Source organism: Rhinichthys klamathensis, unplaced genomic scaffold (assembly GCF_029890125.1).
Source record: "Rhinichthys klamathensis goyatoka isolate OS25496 unplaced genomic scaffold, OSU_Roscu_1.1 h1tg000645l_1, whole genome shotgun sequence".
Taxonomy (NCBI): domain Eukaryota; kingdom Metazoa; phylum Chordata; class Actinopteri; order Cypriniformes; family Leuciscidae; genus Rhinichthys; species Rhinichthys klamathensis.
This window is the reverse complement of record NW_026607091.1, coordinates 158,815-174,505: the sequence shown is the minus strand read 5'-3', so window position 1 is coordinate 174,505 and position 15,691 is coordinate 158,815. Positions and strand designations below refer to the sequence as shown.

At 36.5% G+C, this 15,691-nt stretch overlaps 1 protein-coding gene across 1 annotated transcript; it reads right to left on the bottom strand.

Annotated features, from left to right (window-relative positions):
* Positions 1–768: 768 nt before the first annotated feature.
* On the bottom strand, positions 769–6,334 carry ttll9 (tubulin tyrosine ligase-like family, member 9). Its single transcript, XM_056241468.1, has 14 exons — positions 6,239–6,334; positions 6,021–6,070; positions 5,339–5,431; positions 5,136–5,247; positions 4,832–5,017; positions 4,684–4,752; positions 4,477–4,567; positions 4,142–4,182; positions 3,319–3,406; positions 3,144–3,202; positions 2,866–3,062; positions 2,639–2,752; positions 2,424–2,545; positions 769–1,211 (listed from the first exon to the last, which is right to left on the bottom strand). The coding sequence occupies exons 1-14, from the start codon at positions 6,272–6,274 to the stop codon at positions 1,141–1,143; spliced, it is 1,329 nt and encodes a 442-aa protein (XP_056097443.1). The 5' UTR covers positions 6,275–6,334; the 3' UTR covers positions 769–1,140.
* Positions 6,335–15,691: the final 9,357 nt, after the last annotated feature.

The following is a 15,691-nucleotide window of genomic DNA, read 5'->3' as shown; positions in this document are numbered from 1 at the left end:
ATTCCTTCAAGATATATTTATTTTATCTGCTTAAGTACATAAAAGCAGGTTATCTTTGCTTACTGTACACACAAATCCTCTATAAAATGAAACAAGCGTAGTTAAATCCAGTGTGCATGTACATATCTCTTATTTGAGGGAGGTCCGGCTAAGAATGTCAGTGTGTGGCGTTTTGTGTAGTGAGCACTACTGGTCAAAGAATGTATATTTTTGAGATGAATAATGAATGTTTTGTAACGACTGTATTTTTGTAAAGTGCTATTTACAAGCACTTTTTTCCTGTTATTTATTGAATAATTTATGTTTATTACAATGGTTTGAAATTTGAGTTAAATAAGAATGTTTTGTGTAATGCATTATTTATCTTTGAATGTTTTGGAAGACATTAGCCTTTCAGCGAGTTAGATGTAGTTGAATTGTGATGTTAGGATTGGTGATGGTGGTTTTGTGTTGATGGAGACGGAACTATTAAGATAATACGGTCAAGGTTGTCTGTGTTTGTTTACTTCTTGAGAACTTTTCAGGTGATTACATTGAACTTCATGTCTCTAAATATAGCATGTTTTGTTTATTTTTTTAAGGAACAATGATGGTAGTGGTTTTGTAGTTTTATATGTGTAATGCATATGACTTGAAAGTTGGTACAGGTTGAGGCCATACAGTACGTAGTACCACATTTCCATACTTGATGTACTGTATGTAGCACCATTTCATTTTGGATGTCATGACATGTACTGTAAAGTTCCCTTATCAGGCAAAAAAACACACACTTTTGTCCTATCATTGTCAGATTGTGCTTTTATTTTGCTGACACTTTTTTGGTAGAGTTGAATGCAGCTATTTTTATGAGATACAAAATAAACCGTTTTCATTACATCATCAGAGCCTCTGTCTACAGTATTTATTTGAATGCAGAGATTGATACCGTCATTGAAATTTCATTATAAAACGGTAAACAGTGACAGACCATGTAATTTTCAGCAAGTAAATGAAAATATTCAGTGGCTTTGCAATCTCTTCTGGGTATTTAAATGCTCATATTTACACTCGTCTGAATCCTTGGGTGAATATTATAAGCATTGTAGATATTTGTGGGATGTCATGCGTAGTTTGTCACACTGATTAGATGTCATCTGCATGTCATGTTCTCTTCTGTCCTGGGAAAGGCTTTAGAAGCTGTTGAAGCTGTTTCTGGCGATCATTCACACAGCCTGTAAAAACAAAACGAGCAAAAAGCATTTGTACTTATTGCAGGAGACATTAGTAAATGCTGTATGTGATGTGATGCTTTCCACAAATAGGTGTTTCATTATTTGTTTAAACAATAAAGATGCAAATCCGATGTTCGTAAGAGAGAAAACAGAGATGTTTAACAGCATATAGCATGAAGAGTAGTAGTAATATGTTATTTGCAACCCTGTTACCAATGACATCTTTTTAAACAACATTTTAACAACATTAACATTTTGTAGACAATGACAAAATCACACAGGAGTTAAACCGGTACCAGATTTTGGTCAAATAAATAAATTAAAATTAAATGAAAAATAAAGCAGCTCATTTAATAGAATTCCTGAGCTCCTGAACGTTTTTAACGTTAATGGGATAGTTAATAAAAAAGTAAAATGAAAAAAAATGTCAGCATTTATTTCCCCTCATGTCATTACAAACCTGAACACAAAAGAACATATTTTGGTAACCAAACAGTTTTGGTGATCATCGACTTCCATTGTACAAAATATGTTCCACAAAAGAATACAGTCATACAGTTTTGGAACAACCTGAAGGTGAGACAATGATGACAGAATTTCATTTTTGGTGCAACTAATGCTTTGACCAACTACTTATTGGAGGCTTTAAAGCGCTATTTTACGGAAGCGTATTGCATTCACTTGAGGAAAAAAAATCTACTCTGTTTTTCTGAATTAACGAGTTAATTCTCTCAGAATTACGAGATATTTTTTCATGAAACATTTTTTTTGCTCTGTTTTTCTGAATTAACGAGTTCATATCTCAGAATTATGAGATCAATTTTTCTTGAAAAACATTTTTTTCATTCTGTTTTTATGAATTAATGAGTTACTCATACTTTTGAGATAATTAAGTCATTAATTCAGAAAAACAGAGCAAAAACTTTTTTCCATGAAAAATTATCTCGTAATTCTGAGATAATTAACTCGTTAATTCAGAAAAACAGAGTCGATTTTTTTTCCTCAAGTGAATGCAATACGCTTCCGTACTATTTGGTACCCTATTTTTAGAAAGTATCATGCACGCATTGTTAATGAATATACTTCTTGTTGAACTGGATGTAATTCACAAATGCCCAAGAGTGTCTCTAAAAAGCTCAACTATGGACAGAAACAGGCTCCTTGAGTGCACTATAAGCCAAGATCTCCAATTAGGCAGTAAAAGACACTAACCAAGGTGTGTATTTGCCACGAGGCAAGAACAACCCATGGCCTCTAGACCGACATCCGTGTAGACGGGTCCATCGTTCCACATTAGGTCAAATCCGCCAACCCTCTTCTCCTTGCCTGTCAGACTAAAGCACAATAGAATGTTTTGGACAACAATGTCAACATAGACAATCCTCCACTCTCTTCCATGTAATTTTATGTCAAATGTCAAATCGTACCGGCCCTCCATGTCTACAATGTGCAAGGTGTCCTCCAGCAGTCTGTATTTTAGGTCATAGTCCTCCTGACTGCTGGCTGTGAGGGAGGGTGAAGCGTTCACTTCGATTAGCCACCTGCATGATGGCAAACTGCTGTCATTTTTTGTTTTGTTTTTAGCAATGCAAGGTATTCCTACATTCATACAGCTCTGATAAGCAACATGAAGTCCAAAATAAAGCATTCTCACGGCTTTAAATCCTGGTCCAGCAGTATGTCATATCCGTACAACTCAAAACAGTGTTTGTCATTGATGATGGTCTTCTGAACACTAAGCAAACTGCGAATAAATATGTTGTCAATTTCTTTAAACAGAGTCTGCACTGTCTCGAAACCATGCTTAGCAGTCAGATAACAGCGCAGCTGTTGCATCAGCCACTTACAACCCTAGGAGAGAGTACAAGTCAGCGATTACTGCTTTTTAATAAAGTATATTTTAATGAACATAATAGTGTACTTTCAACATACCTTCTCAGGATCATAATCAGGAGCAGTTTTTTGCACTGCAACATTGGTGAGATGAACGTCTGTGTACATAAAGGTTAAAGGTGATAAACAAGCGAATTAATTCCATGTCTGTTTGTGTACGATAGGGCGTAAAATAAAAATAGAGTGTAGTTCAGAAATATATAGCAAAGGATACACTGATCATCTATGCTGTTGAGAGAGAACCTGGTGTTGGAAAATCGAGCAAAACCATCACGATACAGCCAGGCCTTCAATGGAATATACTGCCAAAAACAAAATGACATTCATTACATTGCCTGTCTTGTTTTAAAAATGCAACATTCATTTGTGTGTCAACAGTGATGTGAAGTCAACCAGGACATTGTACTTGGAGCTGTTCACCACAATACAAGAAGTAACAATCATTATGCAAATGCATTATTTAGGTTATAATAATGCATTAATTATGCATTTGCTAACTTATAGCCTAGTTTTTTTTTAATGGGACATCAGGTACGCTGGGGAAAAAAAATGGTGTAGAAATAAATTTGGTGTAGAAACTCAGCTTTTTACAAGTCGGAATCTCATAATTGCGGTAATTTCAACATGGCGTGAATGCACCTTAAAGGGATAGTCTTCATTTACTCGCCCTCAAGTTGTTCCAAACCTGTATGAATTTCTTTTAGCATAAAATATAAGATATTTTTAAGATTATGGTGAACCAAACAGTTAATGGGACCCATTGACTTTCCATAGTATGGGGGAATAAATCAACTGTGTGGTTACAGACATTCTTCAAAATATCTTATATTTTATGCTAAAAGAAATTCATACAGGTTTGGAACAACTTGAGGGTGAATAAAATTAACTATCCCTTAAATTTTAATGTGCAATTGCAAAAATAATGAATTTTTTAAACATGTGTCTCACTGCAGCAGAAGAAAGTACTTTATCAACGAAAAATTATCCCTGTGCATATTTATGAAATACAGATTGCAATAAAAAAAACGCTCACTTACTGATGTTACAAGAACATAGACTCTCAAGTCAAATTTTCTCCCTGGTGGTAGAGGTAAAATACGTTCAGCAATTATAATAATAAAGGTCCAAATAAATCAAATTAAGACAATAAAGTACTGAAGCAAAAGGCCGATTCACACTGCACTGACAGATGCGGACAATCACCAGATTACAGTACGACATTCCGTGACTCAATAATCATGGATTCAGCGATCAATCTGTGAAAACAAGCTCTGACAGAGGACAACAGGGGTAACAGACTGATCCGACAAAACCTGGCCAAGTGTCATCTGTCGGTGCAGTGTGAATTGGCCTTGAAATGTATTAGATGTACCAGCTATGAGGTAGGGATTCTCAATGTAGCGCTGAGCGACATAGCTCTCAACTTGAGCCTCATCTCTCTGTTCTTCAGAGCGGGTGCCATCCTAAAACCAACAGCATTGCACAACATAGAGGTTTGGGATGAGGGTGAGCAACTAATGAAAGAATTTGCATGTTTGGGAAAATGTAAGATTTAAGATTCAGTGTTGTCCAATTTTACCTTCCTCCAATCTATGATATCTTTGAGTTTCCGAAACAGAAAAATTCCTTTCCCTTGTGATCGTGCCACCTGTGATGGGAAGTTATTGTAACAATGGATAACCTGTTGATGATCAGTTTGGTAGGATCGTACTGCTACAAACACTCACAGGCTTCATGATCCAAGTGCTCCCTGGGCTTCTCTTAAACTCTTCCACAAATATGTGATACTCACTGGGCAGCTCAAACGTCCGTGGGAAAAAGTCACATTTGGCTGCCTCTAAACGCCCAGCCTCCCGCTCTAAATTTTTTCTATACCTCTTCAGGTTTTTTACCATCAGGTTCTTTCGAGTCAGCTAAAAAAAAATATAAATAAATCATGATTATTTTCTGTTCACCTTCATTCAATTGTAATATACATACCATTCTGCAGGTCAGTAAATGTATTATACAACGTAATTTCATAATACTGACCTCGTAGTGGTTGCGAAAGTGACATATCCGCACGTGTTCCTCCATGTACGAGTGATCGAAGTTCTCTCTCAGCCATCCAACATCACACCAGTTAAAGTCCCAATCGCCTTCACTGTATGGAGAGACATGAATGCATGACGCAAAGATGATGCTGTACATACCGTAGGGCTCGAAAACACACACATTAAAAGCTCAGCACTTACTCTTTCACCTCTACCCAGCCTGGTCTCTGGTTTAGGACATCCTGAATGGTGTTGGTCAGGCCACATCTGTACCGTATACAACTCCTTACCTCCCTGAAAATGAACCACATTGGATTGTTCAACTACCTTTTATTCATACACATGTACATACCTACACACAGACGACAGTTTGAACTTCAGAGAAAATATTAGACGCTTTTTAAAAATGCAGTTTGTTCAAGCATCGCCACTAAAAGATTTTTTTTAATGTTTTTGAAAAAAGCCTCTTATGCTCATCAAGATTGCATTTATTTAGTCCAAAATACAGTAATATTGTCAAATTTTATTACAATTTAAAATAAATATTATCTGTTTGAATGTGTTTTCAAATGTAATTTATTAAAGGGATAGTTCACCCAAAATTATTTTTGGGTGAACTATCCCTTTGATGCAAAGCTGAATTTTCAGTCTTCAGTGTCACGTGATCCTTCAGAAATCATTCTGCTGATTTGATGCTCAAGAAATATTTCTTATTAATGTCAATGTTGAAATCAGTTATGATTGCTGTGCTGATTCATATTTTTGTTGAAACCGTGATACATTTTTTAGGATTATTTGAACGGCATTTGTTTGCAATGTAAATCTTTTGTAACATTATAACGTTATTTGCTGCGACTTATGAATGAATAAAGCTAAGACTTACCCTTCCTTTTTCCTCTGGGAACTGTAGGCACCTTTATGTCCAGCTGTCTGCTGTTAAAGTAAGTTTTTTTTTTACAGCAAACCTTATTAGAGCTGGAGAGTCACACAGTTTTGTAATGCAGAGCTAATTTTAAAGAAAGTGTGCAGAAATGGTTCTTGAATAGCACACAATTTCACGTGATTCAGTATATATTTTTGTTTCAAACGTCACCGGCTTACCTTATTCTTGGACATGTCAGAAACTAACCATTTCATAATAACAGCGGAACCTTAGCAGCGTGAGACTAGAACTGTGGTCTATCTGTTGTCATAGGAATCACCGCGGACCAATCGCCTCGCAGTATTCCGCAGTGACGTTCTGGGGGGGATCACTCCCATAGATCACTCCTCTTTTACTAGCTCCAGACCATAGACGCCAAACATGTCGTCGCCATCTTGGAACGGTTTGCTTATCGTCACCATGATCGTCACTCACGTAAGAATGTGTTGGTTTGTATTTTTATTTGTATCTACTCAATATTACAGGTTTTTACTATGGTACTTTTTAATGTTTTTACTTTTACCATTTTAACTTGTTATTAATGTTGTGTTAGCTGACACCTTCGTCTTGTTGTATTGTGTTAGTTTTGCAAAATCATCTGCTGAAGTCGATTGCAGATATTCATACATTAGGCTTGTTTGAGATGCGCCTTGCCTCGCCTGAAATGTAGTCGAGAGTAGGCGGCTGCAGTGAGAGGAGGAGTGAAGAAAGCGCAGGCAAGCCGGACAGATCTCTCTTCTCGCAGTGGATCTGACACCTGTGAGATCAGGCGGATATCGCGGGATTCACGCTCGTGCACGGTGTGGCTAATAAACTGGATGTAATTTAAGTTTTGTTGCTTATATATGAAAATAAATATAATGAAGACACCCAAAGTACTTATTTAATTCCATTTTAAATAGGCCTACTACGTGTTTATCAGTCATTTTTCTTTAATACAGACATGTGTTTTTATTTAAAGAAAATCATAAAAATTACATCACATAGATCGCACTGTCAGAGAGTTTGGGAATATCCACACATAATTTATACACATAAAACATGATATCAGAGTTTTGAAATCAAACATTTTAAAAAGAGAACAATACATCACGGTTGTTTAAACCAATGAGCATTAAGCTGTGTCGTCAGCAAGTGGTTTCCCATCATGCTTTTGATCAGCGCAGTCGGTGGAGAGCAACTGCGCGCGACTGCAGAATCCGACACGTGCGCCTTGCGGTCGCGAGAGTTTTTTGACATACGTCGGCATGACATCAGAGCAGGGCCTGAAATTAACACCCGACCACCTGCCAAATGCGGGTGAATTTTGCTATTGGCGGGTAACACTGTCAATCTACCTGCCACATTGGCAGGTAGCCAATGAGAATTGAGTGATTCATTAGGTTTTTTTTTTTTTACGTTTTCATTTTCATTGCGTTGGACCTTAGCTATAATGTGGCGGCACATTACTGGGGTAAAAAGGCCAGCTGAAACAAACAACCAACAAAAAGATGAGGATGAGTCAAAGAAAAGTAAAATAAGACATTTTAATACAAAGTGGTCAATTGGAGACAACGGCAAGGTTCGTGAGCGGCTGATTTATGACAGCGACTGTTGTTTCGTAACGTTCATGCGATCAGAAAGAAGATGAGGCCCTTTTCTGACTACGTTTGGATGTGCGAGTATTAAACTGTTGGTGAGATGGGATGAGATAATGTAACGCTGACGTAGGCTCCAGAACAATGACAGTTGCACAGATGTGTGCGTGTGCAACTGTAGTACATGTTGGGAGTTGGGAACCGGTGAGAAAATGTCCGGTACCCGGTAACTTTACCAATAATAATATTAATTTAGTTCTGCTTAACGGTTCCTGAACGCTGTAACTAAAAGCTGTCAGGACCTAGCTGTCTACGTGACTAAATCAGCCATCAACACAGCCGCGGGTGATTTGTTTACATACGAGCTGCGGTAGGTCTATAGATCTGTTGTGCATGTGTGTGTCAAAATCAATGAATAAAAAGATTTTTTTAAAATGTATATTCTAAGAGTTATTATTACTTATATTGATTTCGTTAATAACTTGACAGCACTTAAATGTGTACAAGTTAAAGAACAATATTGTGAAATTCCCGTTTTTCACCTTTAGGCTATGAGCCAAAAAAAAAAAAAAAAGGCTGGTAAAAAGTCTCTGTGGCAGGTGAATTTTTATATCCACCTGCCACAGTGGCTGGTGGCCAAAAAAGTTAACTTCAGGCCCTGCATCAGAGCAAGGCGGACCGCACTCGGACACATTTCTAACCGGCATGCATCTCGCGCTGATCACCGGTGATCGGTTCTGCGCAGATTTTGCTCATCTCAAACAAGCCTATTATCTGCAATCGATTATGCGTCTAACTACGGTTGCAAACCATAGACATAAAATACATGTATTATGATGTTGCAGGCTTTGACCGTTCCAATATGGCGGACTGCATATTAACAGCCGCCAATGAGCATCTACATTATAATTATGGACCGCCTATGAGCATCTATACATTATATTTATGGAACCCCCCCCCCCCCCCCCCCCCCCAACATCACTCACCCCCCCATTACTGTTTATGTGCAGTAATGTGTTTTTAAAATAATCTTTATATAAAAAAACCTTACAAACAAACACATAAATGAATGAATAAATCAATAAATACTCTGCTCTCAGATACCACATAATATACTTTTTCTTATTTCCTGTTATTGATTGACTCATAAAAGAATAGGCCTACATAGACGAGGAAGACAAATGAATGAAGTTAGGAATTCATTTTATGATGCTGGAAATATTTGCGCCTTATTGTAAACATCATGAATGTACACTAGGGGGCAGCATCATTTTAATAAAATTATCCACAAGGAAACAAAATCTTCACGTGCACAGAACTTACTGTCTATGGCACAGAGGCATGAAGCTTAAAAATATGTCTAAACGAACGTCATCTGACAACACTTTCTTTTCAACCAGTGTATTTTTTTCTTAATATCTGACACAAATAAACATGTCGAGCAGAATAAAGGCAGCAGTTAGACGATCTAGCATATCAGTGATTCAACCTTGTTTACTCCAAAGCAGTTTGGGGGGTTATATGCGCAACAAACTTCCATAGCCTATATTCTGTAAAACGGTTGCATCGCTTCCGGGTCAGGTCTTTTGCATGTGCTTCAAAAATGCTGTTTTACTCACTATCAAAGGAGCTACTAAAGATGGCCTTAACCGATGTCCAGCATGCAGATTGATATCTAAAAAGGTTTTTTTTTTTTCATTATTATTATTTTTCTTCTTCTCACTAACATTTGGATTTTATTAAATAAAACGCCATAGTTTGATAAAAAGAACTAGCCAGATTAGCTGATTACCTTAAAATCCATAGATGTTGCTGTCCAGACTGTGTGATTTCGGCAATCCTAAAATCATTACAAATCACTGTAGGACATTGATCTAATAAACTTGGGTACGACATTTATGTAGACTGCAGATGATGACACCTATTGTATCGTAGGCTACAACGCAAGTTAGTATAGAAGAATAAAACGCCATTAGCAGCATGTGCTTGCCTTCTGATAAACAAATAGAGCAAGATGAATCGCACTTTGGCAATTGTGGTTTTTATATGCACTGAAAAAAGAGGAGAATATAGCCTAGGGAAAAGAGGCCAACTTGGCATGGCAAATTTTGCAAAAGGAGCTTGAATTAAGTAGTTTTAAGTTTTAGCGTCATCTCGCGTTAATCAATATACCATTTCATGTTGCATTTTTATTGGCTAGAAAGTAGACGTAGGTTGTAGCAGCAAACACACTGTGAGATGATCATGCTAAATTTCTGACACTGTCAGAAAATTATCGCAGGCTATTTTTGGTCTCAAGACTGAGCGGCCGTCTTTGAACCTCTCTCACTGTAGGACCACTGTTTAGGAGCCACAACCACAGAAATCACCAAGCTTCTTTCGTCTGGGACAGTCCAAAATCGTACAATGTGTACCGGGCATTAGGCCTAGCACTTTTGTCTGACTAGCGGATGCGATGAGACATGTTTTCATGTTTGCTATTAATGTAGGTCTAATGTTCGATATAAATTATATTCTGTGTTTAGATATTAAGATATAAGTTAGATATTTTTTACTTTTAACATATTAAAATGTTTAACTTTAAATAATTTTAAGCCTTCTTTCAGCCACTTGGAAGTTTACTGAGGCCCCCTAGAGGGCCCTGACCCCCTGTACAACATCCTAGGCCCATTATTTGTGTTTGGTTTTGGAGTTTTTGGTCAAACGACGCTTGACTTTGGTGGGCACTGACTTTATGTGAAAGTGCAAGTGATCGTTAAGTGAGTTGACCAAGACCGGACATGTTGACCGCAGTAGAATGATAATGTTCTGCAGCTGTGTGTTTCGACCTCTCAGTTCATCAAATCTGACATCAAAACGCTCCTTCTCCAAAATGGACAATTATCTATAAAAACCAATCTGCCATCTCTTCAAAAGCAGAGTAAATCTCGGGGGATGAAATGTACTTCATCCATGGATCAGCAGAATCCTTTACACATAGAGAAAGGATTACCTGTATGAATCCAACCATGCCGACTGCCTGGGCAAGTACGTTTTTATCCTTCATCTCTCCTTGTGAGATGTGAGAAGCAAACACAAAGTGTGGTGAAACAGCTCCTTGTTCTGTGGCGCTGGTCCAGAGTCCTCAGCCCAGAGCTTCTCTAAGCATTGTTGGATTCTAAGAGGAATGTTGGCGTGGAGGGTAATTGCCTGCGAGTGGGACGGTAGCGTTACGGCCAGGATATGGCGTGCAGTCTTTATCCTGACAGCTCAGCCCCAAATAGGGAAAGATCCCAGCAGGGATGAACTTCTTATGCTGTCCTGTCCAGGTTTGAGGTTGTGGTTCTGGTGCTCTGGTCAGGGAAAATGTGGGGGGAAAACAACCTGCATGTCCTCAACAATTTATAGCTTGGGAATATTGAATCAACCTCTAAATGCTCATATGAAGAGCTATGACAGATTTTTCCATTACGACTAAAGTGTTATCAAATGCTAAGACATGGCTCCAGACTCTGGTATGTGTGGTCAAAACCCAAAACCAAACATAATGCAGTTTGACTCACTGCCTTAGTGGTTGGAATGGACATCTTCAGGTTTGGAGCCAGCCTCTCTCCTGGAGACAGCCGTCCAAACACTTGCCAACTAATAATCAAAAAGAACTGATAAGCAGAACCTTTCGACGGGCCTCATGAGCATGAAAGTAAAACTTGAATTTTTATATCACAGTATTCATAACTATTCATTGTTTGAATTTTTTTTTTTTTTTTTTTTTGGAATAATGCACAGTTGACCTATAAAAGATTAATTTGGCAATCAGTCAATGGACGCATTTGGCACTTTAAAGGTGATGATACAGGGCAACTTTTTGAGCAATGTTGCTGGGCAATCTTGCCGAGCGATTGTTGCTTGGCCACTTTCCCATTGAAAATGAGCAATACATTTCTATCTGGATAATTTAGATCGGTCGTGGGCCCTGTGTCTCATCTGGTTGCCCGTTGACGGCAACATTGCCCAGCAACATTGCTCAAAAAGTTGCCCTGTGTATCATCACCTTAAGACATCACAAGCAAACATGACTTGACTGCGGATTATACATTATTTAAGAGTGTTTGAGTGCAGAGTGTTTCCCAAAATGGGGACCAATCTTTTGGAGTTCTTAATACAGGGTTATTGGGCAAATTTAATAATTGAACAACTGGCTCACTTTCGATTCGTGAGTTTGAATTTGAATTGGCCTCATCTCACAACTCTATACTACCGTTTAAAAGTTTGGGGACAGCAAGATTTTTATTTGAAAGAAATTAATACTTTTACTCAAGGATGCATTCAATTGATCTAAAGTGACAGTAAAATTTATAATGTTACAAAAATGTATTTTTCAAATAAACGCTGTTCTTTTGAACTTTCTATTTATAAAAAAAATTGCATCACGGTTTCTACAAAATGATTAAGCAGAACAACTGTTTTCAACTGATAATAATAAAGAATGTTTCTTGCGCACAAAATCCGCATATTACGAGTATTAAGAGCATATTCATTTCTGAAGGATCATGCAGTACTCGGGAAAGTTACTTTTAAAAGTAATGAGTTACAATACTGTGTTACCTCTTAAAAAAGTAACCAATTGTGTTACTGGAAAGTAATGTGTTAAGTTACTTTTGTGTTACTTTTTCTCTCCTGGGTGGGGCTTGCTGGTTTGTTTTTAATAACAACAACAACTAAAGTTCTGTTTTTAGCAAAGGTAAAGGCCTTTTCACACCAAAAGTGCAAATGCAAAAATAAATGCAATTTCCCGCCTGTACAGTATAGAGGACGCAGCTCAAACAAACCATTCAGATGTGCTGCCATTCTGGATTGCAGAAGAATAACACTCTTCGGCATTAAAAAAATTGGATTGGATCATCAAATGTCAGCAGCAAAGACATTGGTTAATAAAGTGAGATTAAATACATAAAGATATTTGTGTTCTGTATCATTTAATTATTGAAGGTTTGTGTAATATTCTTTTATAAATTTGTAAAAAATTATAACATTTATAAAAGTTTGCTTTTCACTGTTTTTATTCATTTTGACGAATACTAAAGTACTTTACTAACTTGAAAAAAGTAATCTGATTACATAACTTACATTACTTGTAATGTGTTAGCCCCCCAACAAAAATTAGCTTTGCCATCACAGAAATAAATTACGGTACATCTTAAAATATATTTAAATAGAAATTTTCTAATAAAATTTTTACAATATTACTGTATTTTTTATGAAATAAATGCAGCCTTGGTGAGAATAAGAGACTTTCAAAAAACAAAAACATTTTCAAAAACATAAACCCAAAATATATTTATCTGTCAATAACTTTATGTTCAAGCCGATGTTCAAAGTCTGTCTTACCCCTGACAAACTTTGCTTTTCTAATTAAAATGTAGCTTCTTTCATATCATTTTTAAATTCATATTTGAAGTGTCGTTTTCTATCTTGTTTGCTTCCTCAATTCATTTTGAGAAATTCTTAAATCAATTCTGAATGGCGCACAACCCTGCTTAAAACAATCATTTTGAACAATTCATCAGCACACAGCATTACAAAGAAAAGTTGTTTTCATAATCTTTCAAAAACGAATCTTGCTCCGATCACTTGGCTCCATCGTGTGTATGGATAAATACCATATTTCACAGAAATACATCACATTGAAGTTCAATGATCAGGGGGAGCAATAATTCATCACTGTCACATCACACTAGACTTTCTCAGTCAACAGCACTCTCCCAGTAAACACTTACTGTTTACACCATTAACACAGCAGTGTACACAGATCATGGATCTATAATCTCGCCTTCTAATACACCTCACCATCATATATTGTATTTAGTTGTCTAAGAAAGGTGGCCATTAAACAAAGATTATCTATCATTCAAAAGCTAGCATCATGCATCTGAGGACCAGAGACTTGTTATAAAACTGCTCCTGTCAGCTGCTTCTAGAATGAGTTTGACATCTCCTGCCGCAGAGGCTGTCGATCATCAAGACAACATGCTTAATTGTCTGTGAAAGATTGCCACAAGAGGATCAAAAATTCCCTTTATGCCTAAAAGCAATTACCATGCCCTTGTTTTTTAAAACGCTCCACTTGTGCACCGGAGCATGGATGAAAACAAGAGGCATGCTGGGACTGTATTAAGTACAGGCACCTGGGAAAGGACTGTGATTGAGCTCTGTTGAAATGATCAATACATTATAGTCAAGTCCCTATAAGTGAAACCATACCAGTCGTTAACTATGTTAGTTGATGAGTATGCAAAAGACTGCAGGTTTGAAATGTTTTCTCAGTTATGATATTATAACTGGATCCACTTTTGATTAAGTTTTTCAGAAACTAAACCATATAACAGGTGTGTTATAGACCAGATTTACTGATATTCAAAACATATACAGTTGCAAGACAAATTACAAAATAATAGCACTGGCTTTCTTCTAGAGGCTTCTAGGTATAGGAAATATTTAAACACATCCTTTAAAGGTCTGGATTTTTTTCTTCTTTAAAAAAAAAAAGAAATTCTCATTTTTATTCAGCAAGGATTCAAAATGGTTTTCTTTTAAACTTCATTTTTCATCAAAGAAATCAACATAGGGACATAGCTGATAGCTGTCAGTCAATGGGAAAACACAGGAACTTGCGTTACTTGTTTGAAAAAGTAACTCAGATATTTTATATAGCCCTAGAGGCTGTCAGATTTTTTATTTAATCCAGAATATCCCTTTAACTTATTAAAGCCGTAGCTGGCCTCAAAAAATGTAATATTCAAAGACAAAGATTAAATGTTGCCACATCTTACAAAATCAGATGTTTTTGTTCATGAACGGAATGTCGTTGAAATACAGAATACCACCAGCACATTCTTTGCTACAATTACAATTTCTCAGGCAAAAGTATATTTCATCCAACATCTCTAACAATTACAGTTGTTGAAACATTTGGGTTTTGGTATAGCATGTTGTGAAAACGCCTGATGTGAAAAACACTCCATAACTGACAATCTGTGGGTCTCTGATAAGATGTTGAAGAACTGTATGAATAATGCAAAGCACACAATTTGCCACCGCTTAAACCAAAACCTCAGTTTCAAGACGAGCAGAGGGACATGCTGGACATACTGAGAGAGTTTTATATCAGGAAGACCAATTGTCTAAACTATGTACATAAGTCTTTACAAACTGCGGCACAGAAAAAAAACATTGAAACGGGGCAGGTGAAATTACCAGTTAATATTTAAAAAGAAATCTGATGAACAAGCCAGTGCTTAAACCGACTGCAAATAAATACAATTTTAAATAAAAAAAATGGCATACATTTTATAGAATGAATGATCATCAAATACTATACACAACCTTTTGAATAAAAAAAATGGCATCATGTGAAAATGCTGTATCTTGCTTGTATTTTAGAACATTTATATATCCACATTATATTTTCATTTACATTCATGTTTCAGCAAACACTATCGCAGTACAATTTATTAAGGAAGCTTGTTTCTGCCACGCAATAAAAAAGGTAATTTAGACTTTTTAATCTTTTATGTTTATATCTGAAGTTTGGACTTTTTTTCACAATTGTGAAATATAAACTTGGAATTGCGAGAATAAAAAGTCAGAATTGTGGGGTATAAATTCACAATTAAAAAACTTAATTTGCGACTTTTTATAAGTTAAAATCTCACAAGTCAGAATTGTGAGATAAAAGGTCACAATTACCTTTTCTATTTTTTATTCCGTGGCAGAAAGAAGCTTCCATAGTTTATAGATATAATGTACTGTAAAATAATTTTTTTACAACAGGTTTTGTACCAAAGTAGCTAAAAGAAGCAAAGGTTTATTTAAAATAATGTTTCAAGCACTGGTAAAACTAAAAAAATATGGTTTACTCATCGTTTTACAACTGCTTTTCCAATGAGTTGTCAATTTACCAATACTGTTACAGGAACAGTTAGTTTGAAAGTGAAACCGGTAAAGGACGATCTTTGGATGATACAGAACTGTTCGTGTAAAAGTTCAGTGATTCTGAACTTTCTGAAAGTTCGGTGT